Consider the following 20,832-nt stretch of genomic DNA (forward strand, 5'->3'; position numbering starts at 1 on the left):
TGAAATTTGCTCACATGACAGAGCGGACCCTGCTTTACAAAAGCTCTGCAGGACTTTGTTGTTTCTCAAACGGTTTTCGAATGGAGACTTCTCAAAGTCAGTGAGCCCCAGAGAAGCCCTCTCAGTTCTCTCCATTAGAATGACTGGTGTGATATAGATCCAGCTCCACGACAAGCTGCCGAATTTGGGTGTCTTGACAAGAAAGTAAAAGTGGTACAGTTTTAAAAATGACATGAATGGATTTCTGACGAAATTTCCTACCAAAATATCTTAACTTTAATGAGATTTGGTCGAAACTGTGGCATCTATGAGGAGTTGTTTCCAAAACTTTCACTCAAAGAATTTCAATCCTGAGAGAGCAGCAGTTGGTGATGATGTCACACACTAATTACGAGTTCCGTGCAGCTGGTCATGTGACTCACTTAAGGCGGGAAATGGTATTTTTCCCACACACACATTATAAAGGGATGTAAACTTGACAGTGGAGGTGAAAGCACCTTGAGGGACAGGCGACAGAGTGAGGATCCATCCAATGCTGCTTGCAGCTTTCATTTTATTTCATTTTTATGCATTTTTCAGCTTTACTGAACTGCAATTTTATTTAGATTCTGGTCAAAAGGATTAGGGCCGCAAAAAAAAAAGAAGATAATTATTCGTTACATAAATTCAATTAATTTACAATAGTAAAAGCATAATTTTACGAGATTTATCTCATTAGCATACATAAAAAGTCAAATTTACAAGAATAAAGTGAGAAAAAAATGTATTCACGCAAGCACCAGAATTTTTATATTTTACCATTTTTTAATTACTTTTTTTTTTTTAGATTTAAATCCTTAGTTCTAGTCTCTGTTTGTAAGCTGGGTTGGGAAAATGTTACTGCTTTTCACCAGCAGGGGGGAAAATGTTTTTCTTTGACTACCTAGTAACGTGATGTCAGATCCCCTGAATCCTAAAAACTGACTCACATGTGATGTGCAGTTTTTGGGGAAAATATGGCCCCTGATGTTGTCTGTAGACATCACTATCATCAATTTCAACTTTTTAACATGGACTGGTGTTTGGAAAGAAAACTAAAATTCCCCAAATCTGAAAATATTGATGAAATGCAATTTAGACTGAATCTCAGTCCTACTTTTAAATTCTATGCAATTGTTGTTCAACTCTTAAAATGATAAACATTAACTATTTATGTTTTAACTTTTTACATTTCTAACCCCTTGCACTTTTTGATTTTTTTATGACTTTTGAATAAATTCTTAAAATGGAAACAGATGAGTGGCTTCAGCACTTTGCCTCAAACAGTATCAACTTGGAGATGCTAAAAGTTCATCATACTTCCACCTACAGACTTCATTTTTGAGTTGAAAAATTCACAAATCTTTCAGCTATATATCTGTAAATTCTCTCTTCAATATCTTTTACAGTTTCAGAGGAGTTACTGTTCAAACAAAATGAAGTTTTGTGTGTACTGCGGCAGCTTCTGTCGATGATGTCACAGATCAGTTCAAGCTCCCTCTGACTCATGGCTCAAATATTTTGCTCCTGAGCTCACTAACTTCACTCCACATACATGACTCATACATCAAAATGTAGGATAGCTTCTCCTCTAACTATTTAACAGCTTTCAAAACAAAAAAATCAACAGGTAGGGCACAGCAAGCTTCAAAGCGACAGGTGTGATGGAAAATGTCCTACCGCTGCAATGTTAAAAATGACCCTCGAGGACTCAACTACAACTTGGGAGCTTTTTTCCCCAAAACTTAAACACGCACGGGTTATAAAACGAAACAAAATTTAATAGTTTGGGTTTATTTAGATGAAAAATGTCTGTAAAGAGTTTTCTGAGCATGGCAGTTGATTTCAACCTCCGACTTCCAAGGGTTTCAGTAATCAGTATTTTTCATGACCGGGTGTTTGAGAGACAGGTGGTGGCAAAAACAAAAAGGGAAAAATCAAACTACATGTTTTCATCATAAGAAAAGAAGAAGATGAGTTTCCTCCATCTTTACCTGCTCACACAGAGCAAACTGAGTCACCTGTAGAGAGCAGCAGCTCTAAGGTGACCCTGAACACAGTCATCTGGTGACATCTGCTGGTCTGACTAAGGTACTTCAGCTTCACTCTCAAGACTCGCAGTCGAATGAAGGTAGATAAAGCAGTGTCTGCATGTGTGTAGGTGTATGTTACCTGGTATATCCTGAAGGGGATGTATCTGAAGCCTCCCTCCTCAGTGGAATACTCCATCAACTTCCTGTTCATGGCCCAGAACTGGTCGAACTTATCTGTAAAACAAGAAACGAACATGAGATGTCCTGTTGGTTGTTTACCTGAATATAAATATTAAAAATAAAGATTTAAAGAGCTTAGAGCATCACTTCTGGGTGGCTTTTAATATTTTGACATTTCCAAACCATCCTCTGAATCCCTCAGTGTGTTTTGGCATCACTTTGGGGAGTCATATCTGCAGTTAAGACTTTAAGAAACTTCAGGTTTCATACCCTCCGATTCGTCTCACCTCTCACTTTCACACAAACCTCCTGAAAACCTTCTGTTTTCTTTCTGCCGGATGAAAGTACGAGGCCGTCCTTCTCTGTCTCTGTTTCTGGTCACTTTTGGATGCGAAAGTTTTGGTTTCAGCTCGCACTTTCATTTGTAACGACTCCTTTTTATCGATTAGTCTTTGGATAGCATCGTTTTTTTAAATGCCGTGCAAACTTTGAAAGCAGTTGCCTTGAACTTTAAAAAAACATCCACAGGATTATTTTTCAACTCAGCCTCCACGCTCAGAGTCTGTTTTGTTTTTCTGTCTTCACATGTGAAATCTCTCCTCCTTCTAGTTTCATGGGAAAGTGGGGGACGGGTATGCAGCTGAAATTTTGTGGCTTTTATGCAAATTTCCCTGAAACGTTTTCGGTGCAGCGCGCACGGCTTTGACAGTTTCATGACGATGCAGTTACTGGCTAAATAACAGTGAAGAAACGCCAGTGTTCAGGCCTTGGTTTGATTTACTTCACCACTCATTTGCATGTGTTTTGTTTTTTTCATGATGCCACCCTTACTCTCTGTTTCAGATTAAAAACTGACGGTACACTTTCCCATCAGCTTCTTTCGAGTCTCCTCTACAGAAGCTTTGAATCAAAAGAAGAGAACTGCAACAGACAAAATGCACACAAAAAAAACTGCACTGCATGCTTGTTGTACCTATGTAAAGTGTGTTTAACTGTGTAATGCTTTATAACTGGGATTGGAATTAAAAATGTGTCGTTGTGACATCACAAAGACAGAAAGCTCTCTGTCCTTGAAGTTGAACATTCTAGAACCTCATTGATGGAGCTGCAGCATAAAGGCCATGTAGAGCTTTAAAAACAAGAACAAGGACTTTAACATCAGTTCTTAAAGAGACAGGAGCCAGAGCAGAGACTGAAGGAGGAGAGAAGACTTTAACTAAACACCAGAGAGAGAAACAGAGATTTACTGAGCTGAAAATAATGGAAAGTTACAACAGGGGCCCCAGAGGGACAAAATAAAGACTTAAAAATAGTATATGAAAAAAATAGAAGGCACGCTGTGATTGACATACAAGAGAATACAAAATAACTGTATATATCATACAGTTTTGAGATCCACATGAGCATATATAATTTATTAGTCCGTACAATGTTAGAAGATTAAAACATACAACTTTAATATAAAAAAGAGCCCTGATGATGAACAAAATACATAAATACTATCTTCTTTAAAGCTGACCAAGAGTGTTTGTTGAAGTTACTTAAAAAAGAAAACTATATATATATATATATATATATATATATATATATATATATATATATATATTTATATATACATACACACACATATTCATAAATATATATATATATATATATATATATATATATATATATATATATATATATATATATATATATATATATATATATATATATATATATATAGGGATGGATACCTTTCACATTTGAAATACTACGATACCAATTCCCGGTACCTGGCAATCAGTATGGGTACTCAACAGTACCAATTTTAGGTACTTTTGTGTGTTTATGTGGAAAAAAAAAATCAATTTGTTTAATAAAAATATTTAAATTCTTTTTAATTTGACAAATTTATTCTTCAATTTATAACCTTGTACAGTACTATTGACAGAATTCAGTCAGTACCTTTGGAAGTACCCAATTCAGTACCCATCCCCATAAATATATGTGTCTTTATATATATATATATATATATATATATATATGTGTGTGTGTGTGTGTGTGTGTGTGTGTATATATATATATATATATATATATATATATATATATATATATATATTTCATAAATAAAAAAAAATTAAATTAAATAAAAAATTAAAAAAGGGTTTACAAATAATGCCAACTGACTCGTCTTTAGTTCTCGTTTCTCTATTTTTGAACCTGGCCCCTTTTAGCTAAAGACACTAAAACCCCCCCCCAAAAATTTTTTTTAATCGAATAAAACCCTAGCGTAAAACTCAAAAACCCTGCCATAAAAATAAAACCAAAACTTAACTGAAATCGAAAAAAAAGTCATAAAAATATAAAAATAGATTAGCCTTGCTGAAAACAAATTTAAACAGCTCTAGTCTAAAGATATACTAGCCTGCCAGCTTTGATAAATTTTCTCCGCACTGATTTTCTACCAGTCCCAGCATCTCATCGCTCCTCTTCATCCAAGCTCATAAAGGAAAAATCCAAGAGTGAAAAAGTGAATGCAAGTGTTAAACAGCTCTATGTTAAAATAGAGGCATGAATAAAAGGGTGCAGCTCGGTCACTGGAAGTCAAAGTGTTTATCGCCGCCTCGTCTGATCATCTTGACCTTCAGTGATTCCAAACATTTCACGCCACATGTGTCGGGTTTTTGCTTTCAAAGGAGGACGCATGCCCCCGACTTTAACCCCCTCATCCCCACATCAGAGGCTTCACATGAGTCAGCTCCTTCGTCCTGAATTCACCTACACAAACCACCAAAACCAATCAGAGGCAACCTGTGCGACCAGGTGGGCGGGGCGGAAGGAAAGGGGAGCTGGTGGGTGTTTGGGTGGGAGATGTTTGGGGAGTGGAGGCTTCAAAGAGACGTGTGTGTTCCTGGATGTCTTCTTTAACATGCACAAGCTCTTTTAGACTCATCCTCTCACAGCCTGAATCTAACGGTGTGTGTGTGTGTGTGTGTGTGTGTGTGTGTGTGTGTGTGTGTGTGTGTGCGAGCTGAAGGGAGACAACATGTGTGCCTCTGAGTGTTAATGAGTGAACTTGTGTCACTTCCCCAGCAGCTGCTTCTGGTCTTTCTTTCAAGTGTGTGTGTGCCCTTCTCACCTTTTAGCATGCTGCTTCACAGCTGCTAACAGACACACACACATGTGTTTGTCAGTGTGTGTGTGTGTGTGTGTGTCTCACCGTTCTGCAGACCCATCCACAGCTGCTTGTGGTCTTTCTTCTGCATGTCATTGACGACTTGACTCTTGTGCTTGAGCGCGTCGGCCTCCTTGATGCTGGACATGAAGTGAGCCTCGATCACGGAGTTGGACGGGCAGTGGAGGAGGTCACGATCGGGGAAATTCTGCCGCCGGCACAAAAGACCAGAATTAGACATTGTCCACTCATTTGCCCATATTGAGCGTGCTCAAAATCTTCAATGAGTTTGACAAAAATATCAATTCTCACATAGCTCAATCCAGCTCGGAAACGTTGTCTCCCAGGGGAATTTAAAGGCACAAACAGCAGCAATTAAACGACTAATGTATGGAGCTGGTTTCAGTCCAAAGCAGTCAAAATTTTGCCATTGTCGGTAAAAAATATGAAATTTGGTATTTTTATTTCAGAAGAAAACTTGGAGCTGATCTTACATTTTTGATTTCACACAAAAAGTTTTACATTCAAAAATGATACCTCCACATGGATTAAGGAACACCACCCTGATTGCTTGATCTTGTGGATCTGCCCTCTATAACATCAGGAGGATCAGACCCTACTTGACAGCTTCTGGTTCAGGCCTTTGTGACCTCTGCAGATTACCCAAAATGCAGCAGCACGTCTGGTCTATAACCAGCCCAAAACAGCACATGTCACCCCACTGTTAATCTCTCTTCACTGGCTTCCAGTAGCAGCTCGAATCAAATTCAAAGCTCTTCTTCTGGCTTAAACACATTATCAAGAACGGCTCCTTCCTACCTGGGGTCCCTCATCCAGGTCTATACTCCTTCTGGTCCTCTACGCTCTGCTTGTGAAAGACACCTGGTGCTCCCAGCCCAGCGCGGCTCCAAATCTCTAGCCAGACTCTTCTCCTCTGTTGTTCCCAAATGGTGAATGAATTACCTAACTCTATATGATCCACAGAGTCCCTTTCTACTCTAAGAGATAGAGATGGGAATCCAGAACCGGTTCTTGTTGAGAAGCATATATATACATCTATAGTATATTGCTGCAGCAAATAATTGTGGTTTGTGGGCTAGATTATTCTACACTACCTTTGATTTTGCTCAACCTGAATTATGTTTGTACTATTTTATGTTGATAAATGCCTTTTTTGTTTGTATTAGGGATGGGTACCTTTTACATTTGAAACAATATGGTACCAATGCCCGGTACCTGGCAATCGGTACTGGTACTTAACGATACCACTTTTCGGTACTTTTTTGTGTTAATGTGGTAAAAAAATCTCAATTTGTTTAATAATAAAATATAGATTTTTTTCAACTTAACATATTTATTTGTCAATATGTAACCTTGTAATGTTGTGTTCATGTCCAGCATGGAAAATCATCTACTTTTCCACTCCCACTGAGTCACAAGAATGCATTTAGGTACCTAAACATGTTACCTTTTGATTTTACATGAATCGGTACCCGGTACTTTTGACAGATTTCGGTCAGTACCTATAAAAGTACCGATTTCGGTACCCATCCGTAGTTTGTATTGATATAAAGTTCAATAAAGAAAAAAAGAAAAAAAAATAGGGCTTGACGTTAACACCTGGTAACGGCCCTGACGTGGGTGAATTTCAGCAGTGGCAGGTAACACCGCCACGCCTTCTGGAAACAAATGAAAACTATCTTTAAAACCAATTACATGCCATTTATTTTTCAGTATCGAGGACATTAAGAGTTCTATGTTTACTAAATACAGACAAAAATGGTCCATCAATATATGGTGTAAACCAAAACTTTGAACATATTGTCTTATAAAAACTAGTTATAAACTATGTTTATTGTGTAAATTTGGTGAATCTGAAAACGAGATTAATTTAATGTTTTACTGTCTGATTTTTGGGATTCACTCTTTAGGGAAATATCTTTGATTGATGCCGACTTTTTTTGGTTTGATGACTTTGAAAAAATTGAGTTATGTTTCAAAAAAAGGAGCGTTTGCTACAGCAGATTTTATCTGCAACACCTAGGAGAAAAGACAGAGTCTACTATTTAATACTGAGTTTGGAAAAGATTTGGCAGCTCTGTCCTTCTGGTGTCTTATAAACCTATGGGGGTCGGCCACTTTTTGTGCACGACACGTAAATAAAATACAATAATCAATCATCAGCTAGCCTCTTTGGCAGGTTGAATTATTTAATTGTAGTTTTCTGAAACAGCATCTGAAAAACTAAGCCGACTGCAATATGAGACTATGGCACTACAACTCCCATGAGCACTGCCTGCACACAGTGACTGCTCAAAGCCTTTTGCTGAAAACACTGTTGAGAGGAGCTCAGGCGCTAACACTGCACAGATCTCACAAGAAACACTCACAGTAGAGCACGGGAGAAGGGGAAGAAGTTTGCGTAGAGAAATGAAACCGAAACTTAACTATAGTCACAGATATGAAGAGCTGTAGGGAAAATATTCAAACCTCCTAATATTTAATTCACTTATCAAAGTTTTATGGAGAATGTTTTAAAGTGACCCTCACCTTAAAGTGCACAGTGATACTCCAGGGTAAGACCGTGTTGGAGGCATGAAGGTCGAACAGAACTCCGATTGGATAGTGCCTGAAACAAGGAGAGAAAACAGCTGATTGAGTAAGGACAGACTGAAAACAGACTATAAAACTATTCCTGCAAAACTAAGATCCCTACAGTGTTCCCCTACATGTTTTTAAACAAAATAAAGAAGAAAAAGATTTACAAGATACAGATAATTGTGTAATTTCTCAGTCTAACTGTAACTAAACATCAACGTCTCAACAAAAACATGATGATATCTTTTATTTCTGGGGACGTTGTTGAGTCTGCTTTTCTCATGATGCAGTGTGTGAACTTCAGGAGGCAGTTTACATTTCTCTGCAGTGTTTTTGCTCATCATTTCCTGTGTTTAGAGAAGAGCCAGTCTCCTGTGAATCAGTCAACAAGGATGAGACATTCTTCTTTATCTCAGAATCAGAGGAAAGTGTATTTGACGGGCAGTCACCCGTAGAAAATGGTTAAAAACTCATTAGAGCAGGGACGTTTTGAAGACTTTGGCCCAGCAGATGAGTTTTTAAGTGAGTTTAAGTTAAAAATCTTGACCAGAAACAATTACAGAATTAATTTACTGTTATATAATAAGGTTAACTACTGTAAAATTGAAAGTATTTTTGCACTAATGTATTTATCGCTTCATATTCTCAAATATTTTGTGGTTAAAACACAAGTTAATGAGTTTTATCATCTCTGAATTTTCATTTCTGACACCAAGAAAAAGCAGCCGATCTTTTAATTGTGAGAGAATTAAAGTTTTCTTATCAAAGAATATGTAATCAGATAATATTTTTTCAGAATAAAAGATAGTAAAAATAAATGTCAACACTTAAAGTTGTCTCAGAAAACATGTTTATAACTTTCTTGTGGAATCAATGAGGTAGTTTAGTCTGATCTGTGTTGTAAGACTGACATCTAGTGGCAGAATCTGTCCCCTACAGTCTGTTATCAGGTGAGTAAGAGCAAGAAAGTGACTTCATCCTCAAACAAACTGGACATGTAGATTAAAAATGCGTAAAGCCAGTCCGTCTGAGACCGGATCGCTCACCATTTCAGTGGAGTCCCTTCGTACTCGAACCACATCTCCTCCACGTCCTCGGCCCTCATCACTTTGTGGAAGTGTTTCTTCACCTTATCCGTCACCAGAGTCAGGTAGCTCACTCTGGGTAGAAGCAGCTGGAGGAGGAAAGAGGAGACAAGTTGGTTATTACTTAAAAAATAATGAGGATGAGTTTGTTTTCATCCTGTCATCTCCAGGAAAGTAGAGGAAGAAGATACGTGATTCAAAAATAAGAATATTACAGTTTCGTGAATTTCCCTCTCAGTAATCTCCACCAACATAAGACATCTTACCTGCACCACTATGTGATTCATTTCCCCTCGTTGAAAAAAAAGACACTTGACATGATTAAAAAGAGGATTTGCAAGTATGCTGCAAGATTTTGGTGGGATTGCCAAAAAAGTCGAGAAACATGCAAATCCAAACTGAGGAGAGCGTGAAACTGGATGGCCATGTTTCTGTGCAAAAAGTTGCATTAATAGATAAAACTGTGATTTTAAAAATGAAAGTAGTCAAACTAAAAACAGGAGGACATTTTTGCACATTGAGTGATCATGTAGTACTGTGTGTTTAATGCAATAATAGCTCTGGGATAAAGCAGTTTTTAAGATGCATGAATGTCCTCTAAGGACAGCAGGAGGCAGCCTGTCATCTATATAACCTCTGAATTTCTATGGAGCTCAATCGAGGCCAAGTTTTGTAAATCTAAATTTAAAAAAATAATAATAATAATAAAAAAAATGAAACCAATATTTGAAGTTAGTTCCTGAATTGCAAAAAAAATCTACGGAGCTCAATCAAGGCCAAGTTTTGTAAATCTAAATTAAAAAAATTAAAAAATAAAATAAAAAAATAAATGAAACCAAATTTTTTAAGTTGGTTCCTGAATTGAAAAAAAATTCTACGGAGCTAAATCAAGGCCAGGTTTTGAAAATCTAAATAAAAAAAAAATAAATAAATAAAAATAAAAATTAAAAAATCAAAAAATGAAACCAAATATTTGAAGTTGGTTCCTGAATTGCAAAAAAATTCTACAGAGCTCAATCAAGGCCAAGTTTTATAAATCTGAATAAAATAAAAATTAAATTAAAATTAAAAAAATGAAACCGAATATTTGAAGTTGGTTCCTGAATTGCAAAAAATTAAAACACTAAACCAAAACAAAAAAAAATAGCATTTTTTTTTTGTCTGAAAATAGTTTTGATTCAGCTATTTTTTTAAACAAATTATTTTTTTTTTCTTGTTTTTCAGGTGTTAATTTTTCAGGTGGACGATTTCTAATGCAAAAAAAACTAAAAAAAAAAAAAAAAAAAAAAAACTAAAAAAAAAGGATTTGCCTGAAAAAACAAATATCTCAATTGTTAAAATATATTTAAGAGTAAAAAAATGTTTAAAAAAAATTAAAGAGCTGGATCAAAATTATTTCTTTGATAGCAAAAAATTGCTTACGCTTATTTTTTTTTGTTTGTTTCAGTTTAGTGGGGTTTTCAAAAACTTTTGATCAAGCTTAAAATTTTAGTTTTTTTTTTTTTTTTTTTTTAATGACTTCTTTTTACCACTTACAAAACTTTGGCCCCGTTTTAGCTCCATACATTTCCCACTAACACGTGATCTATCAATCCATTATCTTTACTGGAGTCTATACAGAAGTTGTCGGGACAAGAAGGGGTACAACCTGAAGAGATCACCAGCCTTTCAGAGACAATAATTCACTGACACACTCACACATCTACAGGAAATTTAGAGACCAAACAAGCTGATATACTTGTTTTTGGCCTGTGGGAGGACGAAACCACAGATGCATGAAAAAAAACGTGCAAAGACTCCTGTTGTTGTTGTGACTTAATGTGGTTACTGAGTTGAGGAGAGACTCAGGTAACCACAGATCAGGCTGCACATCACAAGGATGATTCTCCATAGCCATGTGGACGTGTCAGGTGCATTATGGGAAGTCTGGTGCAGGCTAAAGCCTCAGTTTTTGTGTCCGCGTTGACTCACAGAGCAGCTGCACTTACATAGTAAGGCTCGGCCTCTCTCTCTGTAACCTCATCCTGGTTCAGAGTGAAGCAGGTCGGGATCCGGCCGAACCACACGTCTCTCAACACGTCCTTGTCATCTGCCATAATGCTGCTGTTTCTCCCAGTGGCACATAAAGAATAAAGTCCTGACACACAGTTCCTGAAGTCTGAAGGCTGGTAGCTTCTTCCTAAGAAAAACACAACAGGGTAGAAGCAGTCAGGGAACTTTCAGAGGATAAAAACCCTGAAACATGATGGAGTAGTTGTGCCAGATTAGCTCCTTCCAGCTTTACTGTGGTTATTCAGATTAAAGAAAACAACATAAGTCTTTAAAAACTCATAAACGAGGTTATTACCAAGTTATAGTCCAGCAGAAACCACTGACACATCAGCTAGACTCCCAAACAAACTCCTAACCTGTCAAACTACGCAGATGTGCAGAATCTGACGTTAGCTCCAGGCTAGGTAGCCAACTTAGCAGGTGGAAATATAACCCCAGAGATGCTAACAGTCCAGAAATATCTTTGTTTCCTGTGTTGTGTTATCAAACCCCTCATATTGAAACCTCTCACATGCTATTAAAGGGTTGTAATCTGAGCGGAAACCTTACTTTTGTCGTTGTTTTGCAGACAGCTTCAATGGGAAAAGGGCCGTAACTGACGGTGTTGTCATTCCAGTGCTGTCACCGGTGTTACATTAGAAAATGTTACCGTCTAAACCGGCGACTTCAATCACATCTGTAAGCATTATGGCGCTAATTTCTGCATTATGTTTTCATTGGGGACAAATTTGAAGCGTACATTTAAATAATATAATAAAATGTGAGGTTGAAAGGGGGATTCGGGAAGACACAAACCACTGACGGCGTCAGTTAACAAGGTCACACTTTAAGTCGAAACACCGGAAAACAGCTGAAAACCCGGATCAGACCGTTCGCGTCAGCTTTCTTCGCTGCAAAATTATAAAAACGTATTTTTATTTTTAAACTTGTATGTAATAATCAAATCTTGTATTAAAATCTATTATGTTTTATCGAAAAAAAATAAAATGATTTAAAACAATCTTATTTACATATTGTTAACGTGTCATCATCACAACGCGACTCTGTCAGAAGGGTTGTTTGGGTGTTAGCTTCGTCTCCGTTAGCATCCTCCAGAATGAGCAAAAGACTGGATACAGACAACTTCGAAATGCGTCTCCAGACGCTGGAGAGTCAGATTTATGGAGACAGAAGGAATAAAACTGGAAAACCTGTAAAGGTAGGTCTGGGATTGTGTTTTTACTGATTAGCACAGAAGCTAGCCTTAGCTGCTAACAGCGGAGCTAACGGAGCGTTGCCAGTGATGCTGAGTTAACGCCCTTTTGGGGCTTTTCGATGGATTAAAGTGGGTTTTAATGATTATAATCATTGTTAATCTAGGTACTTGTGTGTGTTTCACACTCTTAGACCTGAAGCATATTAAATAGCTTCATTCAAATTAAAATAAAGTGATAATAGCCAGTATAATTTCTGGTAGCCTTTTCAGAAATGACATGTAAACACCAGTGTGAACATTTATAAACTGTTCGGTTTTTTAAGAAATTAGTGTGAGTGGTGTGTATTCAAAGCAGAGACTTATTTTAAGCATAAACGTAAAGTAGAAATGATCTGAAGTGTGTAGAGCATTATTCTCATCCTTTTCAGCCAATGAATGGAGCCTCTCTGCAGAGGATCATATGATGTGATGGAGACTTCACACTCACACAGAACACAGAAGCTTGTTTGTTGATTTGTAGAGGATGAACGCCAGGAGGGAAAGATAATGACCATTTTCAAGTTTCATTCTCATTTTAGGAAAAAATATCATACTGTAACACAAATCGACTCTTTGTGATGATGTTTGTGTTTGTTAAGAACCACATACTGCACAAAAAACACTCAGAGAAGAAGATGAAATCAAATCCACTGAGTGTAATCTGTGCTGTCTGTCCTGCAGTGTGCTGAGTCTTTGGCCAGGATCCAGGCGGGACTGACCAACACAGCAAACAAGAGAGAAAGAGTAAAGATCCTGCACAAGAAGAGTGAGTCACAGTACCAACCCTGACCACCATCTTTTCACAGGACTGTCTGTGTCGAGGCTATTTTTCTACAAACATTTCACTTCATCAAGGGTCATTAGATCTAATTTTCAGAAAAAAAAAGAAAAACAGATGTGTCCTTCAGTGATCCTTGAATCATTTTTAATGTTACCTTAAAGAGGACATATCATGCTGATCCCTGATTAAATAAATTTGAAAACAAGACCTTTCACCCCCTGAATTTTCAAAAAATGACATATTGTATTTTTTCTGATATCCTAGAACGAGATTTGATGCATCTGAAAATAGGTCATTGACATTTGGCTTCGAGATTTCGACCGTCATGACGACACGAGGATCCTTTCTTTTTATTGGAGTAATCTGATAAAGCAGCTCCTCCTCTGTGAAGTCAGTTAGTCACACAACCGCCACCGAGGGATACACCCACCAAGAGCCGAGTGACTGAGTGCTGGATGCAGGGACTCTGCTCTGCTGAGCAGCTCGGCTTTACATGGTGAATTAGCAGTTAAAACACTGTAGTTTTAGCAGACGTCGTAATACTTGTGAGACTGTGATATTTGCATACTTGTTCTGACATGCACTGTGAACCTGGACCACAATAATGCTGCGGTAATAACATAGTGAGGAACTGACGGTAGAGGTGATCTTTAGACTACACTTTCAGCATGATGGATAAAACAGACAGAGAAAAGTGAAGGAGCAGGATGGAGCCCTGTTATAGAAATAGTTTATTGGTGAAGTCTGCCTATATTTCCACATATAAACTCTACATGTTACAGTACCGCTTTGACTCACCACACTGAAGCGTCCTGAGATGATCTGTGTCCAGGTGGATTTTCTTCCTCCTGAGCTGCAGAACCGTCCGGGTCTGACTCGGGGTCCAATACAAAAGGACGTATCCTACACTCTGCCATTTTATTAGTGCTATCAATGCCTTACGGTGAAGTTTTGGCAAACAGCAAACTCGCTCGGTCTGCTCCATTCAATATGGCGATTTTGTTAATACTGCCATGCTGCAAAAACCGCCCCCTGGCTCTACCCCCTCCGCCCCTCTGATAGAACTGACCAATCAGAGCACAAAGGGCTGTGATGTTGCGAGGTTACTGGAGGTCATTCTCCAAACGGAGCGTTTCAACGAGATCTTCAGAATGGCCTAAAATGAGGATATTGAGAACGCTATTGTGGAGAAATGAAGGAACTAAATGACTTGTACTGAGGGCAGAAATGCTTTACAGGCATCCTAGTCTGAAAGGAGAAACAAGCATGATATGTCCACTTTAAAAACATTAACAGTATGAAGCCCTGTCAGTAATCACTGGATTTTTTTGTTGGTGTTGTGCTGTAGTTGAGGACCTGATGAAGTACCTGGACCCTCAGTTCACAGACCACATCAGCATACCTGACGCCATAAAGCTGGAGTTCATTCTCGCCGGTAAGGAGCAGAAGTGTTACTGAATGCACGAACTACAGATTACACATGAATGGATCTGTGTTGTTATTTTGCATGTTGTGTAAATCTGAATCTAAAATAGCGATCTGTGTGTTTGTCTGCTCAGAGGAGGACTTCCTGCTCTCCCAGGCTGCTCTGCTGGAGCAGGTCAGCACTTTACAGCCGCTGCTGGACAGCAACTACATCAGAGGTGAGTTTCATCTCACATGTCCAGACTGGTTGGCTCATATTGTGAAAGCTAGATCTGTGAAATGTGTTTTCCTGTTGTTAACAGACGTACCTGAACACGCCACCAAGCTGCAGCGCCTGTCTCAGATCCACATCAAAGAGCAGGTAACCCTCGTCTCTTCCTCTCGCTGTGCGTCTCCTCCCTCGTGATGTTGATATGCTCACTCTCTGGTTTTCTTTTACAGGATCAAACTGAGGCTCAGTCCCTGGAGGTGAAGAAGCTTTTTGAGGAATACAACAAAATGGTACGTCTGAGTAATACGTGTAAACATATATACATGTGTCATACATTTAAGCCCCGCCCACTAATCCCTGCTCTTCGATTGGCAGATGTTCCTGCTTTCAAAGCAGTTCACTCAGTGGGATGAGACCCTGAGGAAGCTAGAGGAGGCTAAAGGCATCCGGCCTGTGGAGTAGCTACTGTCCACACACACACACACGCTTCAGATGAGGATGGTGATGATGAAGAACACTGCACCGTGGTGGGAGCTTTGACCTGAAGTGTTTCCTGATGAGTCAGAGCCGAGAAGAGACAAGACGCACCAAACTTTCACTGTTCTGTTTCTGAATGTTGTCCCCAGAATTTACTGAATCAGACGGAGATATCAGCAGCGACCAGCTGTAAAACTCCTGTCCCCTCAGTTTAGTCTGTAAATTATTAAATAAACACAGGACTTTACAGAAAGACAAACAGAAAACTCAAATATACATAAAAAGTGAGTCTCCACTTTATTTTAACTGTTTCATCAAAGTCAACAATAAAAACAGCAGCCAGATGTAAACACCTCGCTCCTTCTCCTTGGAGTTATTTAGGATTTATTGATTTATCTGGGTAATTGAAGTCCATTCTGTTCCTTTTCTATTCCTTTTTCTATTCTATAGTATTTGGATGATTGCTTCACAAAAACAGTTTTCAGCGACATTTTTTTTTTTGACAAGTTGTCTCATGCTTTTGGAAGTTAGACATGGGAAAAGTCAGAATTCTGCAAATAAACTCAGGAAAACAGTTGTTACTCTGGACACGGAAGTCAAAGTTCTCAGATAAAATTCAGAATTCTGTTGGAAAACAATTTTAAAAATCTTAAGGGCCAAAAAAGGCAGAATTTTTGGAACATGGAAGTCAAATTTTGAGATCAATAAGAAATGAAAATGTCAAAATTCTAGGGCAAAAAAAAAATCATAACTCTAGAAATTAAAATGTCAGAATTTCAAAATAAAAGTGGAAATTCAGGAAAAAGTGAGGATTTTTAGATTTATGTCAAAAACTAAGATTTAACTCAGACTTGTTCCTGTTTTTCAAAAATCATTTCAAGAACTAACTCCAACCATCATAATCTCTCTGTTCTGTTGTTTTCGTAATCTCTTATGTATTTATCTTGTTTTGTAAAGCGTATTTGAGTACCTTTAAAAGCGCTTCAGAAATCTGATTGATTTTTGTTGTTTTTATTATTAAAGTCATAATTCTGGACAAGAAATTGTTATTCTGGACATTTAAGTCATTAACCTGGAAATTGAAGTCAAGATTTTTAGATTCAAGTGAGAATTTGGGTTAAAAAGTCAGAATTATGTAGGAAAAAGTCATAATATTTAAATTAAAGTTGGAATCCTGGGGAGGAAAGTCAGAATCTCAAGATAAATTCTGGAGAAGAAAAATCAAGTTTTTCGAGAATGAGAATTATGGATTTAACAGTCAGAATTTTGTGCTAAAATGTCAAAATTTGATAATTTGAGTAAATATTTTCATATTCCACTTGTGATTTTGACAAAAATAAGTCATAATTGTGGAAAAAAAAGTCAAAATATCAAGATATAAGTCAGAGTTCATAACCAACAAGGCTAATTTTGTAAAGTTTTTTTTGTTTTCATGAATAAGTAACTCTTTATCTTTCGAGTAGTTGAGATGATTGTTGCACAACAGCTGAAAAACAACTCTCTCTACAGAAGAAGCAGCTAAAGTGGAGGCTAATCTGGATCATTATAAATCCCTCTTCGCTGAGCGTCAGTGGTTATGATATTTAATAAAGAGTGATGATCTCTGTATGAGCTGTGTGTAATGAGCTCGTTAAGCCTCAGCCCCCCTGAGGTGGTTCTGTTTTTTAAAGGACAGTAAAAATAAAGCTGGCGTCTCCAGGTTTGCTCCATGTGTGGGAAAAACTCTCTGAATAATCTGATTTATCTTAAATTGACCCGCGTGCTGTAGAGCAGGGATGTAAAGCGTGGACTGTGTCTCATGTGATTCTTCATCAGGGGTCTGGAGGATCCTGCTCCCATCATGTGACGTGAGTCTCAGTCAGATCAGAGAGGCTGCTGTTATTTATTTAGAGACATCAGAGCTTTTAGAAACATCCCAATGTGAGCTTCTCCTCATGGAGTCCAGAAATATCATGTCTAACAGGCTTTTTTACTAAAAGTCTGATGTATCACAGAACATGACTGTAGGTGAAACAAACATAATAAACATTTCCTTTTAAATTATTAATGTCTGATGTTTATTGAGTCCCTGTAAGTCCTTAAACATGTTTAAAGGTCTGTCAGTGTTAATGCAGGTGTCTTTATTCATTTCCAGCAGCTGAAGGTGAATCTACAGATGATTAGAAATGAATGAATAAAAAAACAAAGGTAAAGCAAGTTTATTAATATTTCTGCACAGGGCAATTCAAAGCATTTTACAGGGATACAAATGCACTTTGATTAGTCAGCAGAAATAATGTTAGAAAACAGAAAGAAAGAAATGCAGAGAGAAATATAAAGGTGATTTTTTTTTTTTTTTAACACATTGTGAATTTAAATTTCTTTGCTCCTTAATTATGCATGCTTCATTAAATTTAAACTTTAATTGATTAATTTATATATATATATATATATATATGTATATATATATATATATATATATATATATATATATATATATGTATATATATATATATATATATTATACTCAAGAGCATCACAAAGTTGTACTGCCCAACTAATCTAATGAATACATGAAGAAAAGAAGATTTATTAATCCACATTTATTTAACTGGCCAATATTAAAATGCCCATGTTTGCTGCCATTGTCTAAAGAGGCGGGGTCTGGAGGAGTTCGATTATCAATATCATGATTGTAAACTACTGTGGTTGAGAGCAATTGTCTCTTTGGATGAGAGCTCAGCATGGATATGAGGAGAAGATGTGAGATGACAGAGACACAGCGAGACACTGCAAGTCGGAAAAGTTCAGGCAGCATACGCTCGTAATGAGGATGTGTTACTGTAGTTCAGAGAGAAAGAGCGGCGTGATTGTGAGAAAAGACGACGGGGATCATGGATAGGATCAAATGATGGAGCTCTGAGATTAATGCGATCAAAAAAAGTATGTTTTGTCTGTTTTTTTTGGATGAAAAACAGGAAGAGAGACATAAAAGAAGAGAGTCCACTCTTCTTCGGTAGTTTTGGTGTTTACATTGTAAGAGAAAACATATATATATATATATATATAACTATGCTGAATCTTAAAAGCAGTAGTCTGTTTTCTCATTTATTCAGATAGAACAGTTTTTTGTTGACAGGCAGTGTTAAAAATCTTTAGCTCGTATTACAGTTCATCTATTTTTGGATTAACAAGGACATAAAAAATACACACAGAGGTTACTAATGGTTTTATTCTCAATGATCCATCATATCAGGAAATGGACTTTAAGAGAGCATCCCTGGATGAGAGGAGCGGTTGTTGAAACATTTTTATCTCACTTTGTCACATTTTAACTTCCCTGCTGCTCTCTGTTCTCTGACAAACTTCAGCGCACGTCCTCGGGTTACTCCTTCGCTAAAACAGAAGCCTAGTACACCCAGGCCCTCCTGTAAATAAAAAAGGGATAAAAGCTGTCAGAAAAAAAAAACATGTTCTCAATCTGTTCCTTTAATAACTCACAAATCATCATCTACAGGAAACAAAGGATTCAAACATCTTTCAAGTTTTAATGGAACTGGAGGAGTACAAGAAGGACAGTTTATTAACAGAAACCTGCAGAGCGATCTTCTTCCCGTAGCGCACATAGGTAGCCAGGTGTTCACAGCTGTTGAAAACAGGGTTGTATTCTCCACAGTTCTCGTGAACCTCTCTGACGCGTGCTTCCATTTCTGCCACAGTTCCTCTGCTGAACACTCTTCCCCTCTCCTCATAACCATCAAGGTAGTTACACACCACAGGGTGCCTGGTCATGTTGAGAGGGGAGAATCTACATCCAGAGGGGACCCCTACAGAGAAACAGGAGAGAAGAGTGAAGAGATCAATGAAAGACAAGTGAATGAAAAATGCGTCCAGAATGTGATGTCATTTATTCAAAGGAGTCGCTGTAAAAGGCTGTTGGTCTAAACCTAACCCCCCTTCGTCTTCCCCTTGGTCTGTTTTGAGGGACAGGAGGAAGAGGTGAAAACACATCTTTTAAAAAACAGACACCACTCCATTTCCGCTACGTCATCAACTCTAGTCTCTCTCTGGCTGTTGTTAACAGAGTGAACAAAACATGGTGGATGTTTACGTGGCGTTGCAAAGGATTGGATATCTGATAAAAAATATCCAGATCTTGGGAAATTTGTCAAACCCCTGGGTTTCAGTGAGGTCCTGGTTTGTTTTTGTTTGAAGGGCTGTGTCTCTTCACCTTAGTCCTTCCCCTAAACCTTACAGAGAATTGGGAAGACCCCTCACAAGACAAGTTGGAGCTGGTGAGCTTTCAGTGCACTTTTTTTGGCACGAAATTGTCACTGCGCCAACATGAATATGCAGATACCTCCCCCTGGTGCGCCGTCACACCCATCTCTGTGCAGACGGTCTACCAAATTGTCAAATTTGCAGTGCATGGCGGTGCGCCGCACAAAATTAGCACTGCTTGGGGTGCGCCAGGCTTGCGCCCCCTGCACTGCGCCATGAAAATAGAGCCCTACAGGTTAAACCAAGGACTTAGAGGTAAAACAAGGGCTTAAACAAGGACTAAGGGTTTGGCTTGACCCCTTAGCTCTTGAATTGCCCCTTTGTCCTCGTTTTACCTTTTAGTCCCTGTTTTCACCTCTTAAGGACTAAGAGGTCAAACAAGGGATAAGAGGTCAAAACAAGGACAAAGGGGGGAAACAAAGACTAAGGGTTAAAACAAGGACAAAGGCATAATCCAAGGACTAAGGCTTAGATTTAGGTTTTGACCCATGGTGCGACCCAGAGTTGTGAGTCGTCGGCGTAGCAGTGGTCCTGATACAAACACTGGATTTCAGTTTTGCAGTGAAGCTTTCTTTGTTCCTCTCATCTTAAAACTCATTCATACTTCTTCACTTTGCAGGAATACGTACTCAAGCGTTCAAAAACAGTCTGTCCTGGTTTTTTGCCGGGAAAATCATGATCGCCCACATAAACAGCAACATGTCTGTATCTAAAGTGTGTGTACACGTCTCCGATCATGAAAGCTGTCGGGTCATAATAAATGATGTCACCAAACTCCAGCTGTGGACAGAAAGAAACAAGACTTTAAAAACCATAAACTCTGACACAGAAAATTTAAGACACATGCATTAAATAAAAAACATGAAGCGAACATGAGGATAACTCACTCCATCTGCAGCGATTCCCAGAAGAACTACGGCAGCCACGAAGATCACACTCCTCATGTTCCCAGCAGTGACGGACTAAAGTGGAGAGAAATAAGGATGATCAAGGAAATCCAACGTAAGGAAGAAACTTTCTACACACTGAAAACTTAAATTAAATACATCACATGTGTGATCTGTCAGATTCGTGGCCCGGAGAGGTTGGGTAGGGAGGGATCAGGATTTTTTTTTTTAGTACAGGCTGAACAACAGCTTGTTTAAAGTAGGCTGGGACACACCCAGAACTCAGTGTGCTATATATGATCACGACCTAACATGAACTGACAGAGCGAGAAAGGTCTTACAGTCACCGTTAGATAAAATGGTGATATCCAAAGGTGCAGGATTAAAAATGTTGTTCATGGTGTCAACATGTCTGACGACGCCCACATGCAACA

The 20,832-nt window shown here is 38.1% G+C and overlaps 2 protein-coding genes across 2 annotated transcripts in view; one reads left to right on the plus strand and one right to left on the minus strand.

The window, feature by feature from the left end:
* atg5 (ATG5 autophagy related 5 homolog (S. cerevisiae)) overlaps nt 1-11,776 on the minus strand; it is a 49,229-nt gene extending 37,453 nt beyond the window's left edge. Inside the window, exons 1-6 of the mRNA XM_074683524.1 lie at nt 11,673-11,776; nt 11,060-11,250; nt 9,033-9,160; nt 7,939-8,017; nt 5,434-5,596; nt 2,191-2,285 (exon numbers count right to left, since the gene is read on the minus strand). Of these exons, the coding sequence (XP_074539625.1) occupies nt 2,191-2,285; nt 5,434-5,596; nt 7,939-8,017; nt 9,033-9,160; nt 11,060-11,167 (573 nt within the window). The 5' untranslated portion in view covers nt 11,168-11,250; nt 11,673-11,776. The remainder of the gene's footprint in view (nt 1-2,190; nt 2,286-5,433; nt 5,597-7,938; nt 8,018-9,032; nt 9,161-11,059; nt 11,251-11,672) is intronic.
* Nucleotides 11,777-12,140: 364 nt separating this feature from the next.
* On the plus strand, nt 12,141-16,668 carry dctn3 (dynactin 3 (p22)). The gene is made up of 7 exons (XM_074682563.1): nt 12,141-12,321; nt 13,039-13,123; nt 14,487-14,573; nt 14,698-14,781; nt 14,866-14,924; nt 15,005-15,064; nt 15,150-16,668. Exons 1-7 carry the CDS (start codon nt 12,220-12,222, stop codon nt 15,234-15,236), a joined length of 564 nt encoding a protein of 187 aa, XP_074538664.1. The 5' UTR covers nt 12,141-12,219; the 3' UTR covers nt 15,237-16,668.
* The last annotated feature ends 4,164 nt before the right edge of the window (nt 16,669-20,832 follow it).

The sequence above is a fragment of the Halichoeres trimaculatus genome, unplaced genomic scaffold (genome assembly GCF_033239565.1).
Source record: "Halichoeres trimaculatus isolate MK-OKI-2021-1 unplaced genomic scaffold, fHalTri1.1 fHalTri1_scaffold_12, whole genome shotgun sequence".
Classification (NCBI taxonomy): Eukaryota; Metazoa; Chordata; class Actinopteri; order Labriformes; family Labridae; genus Halichoeres; species Halichoeres trimaculatus.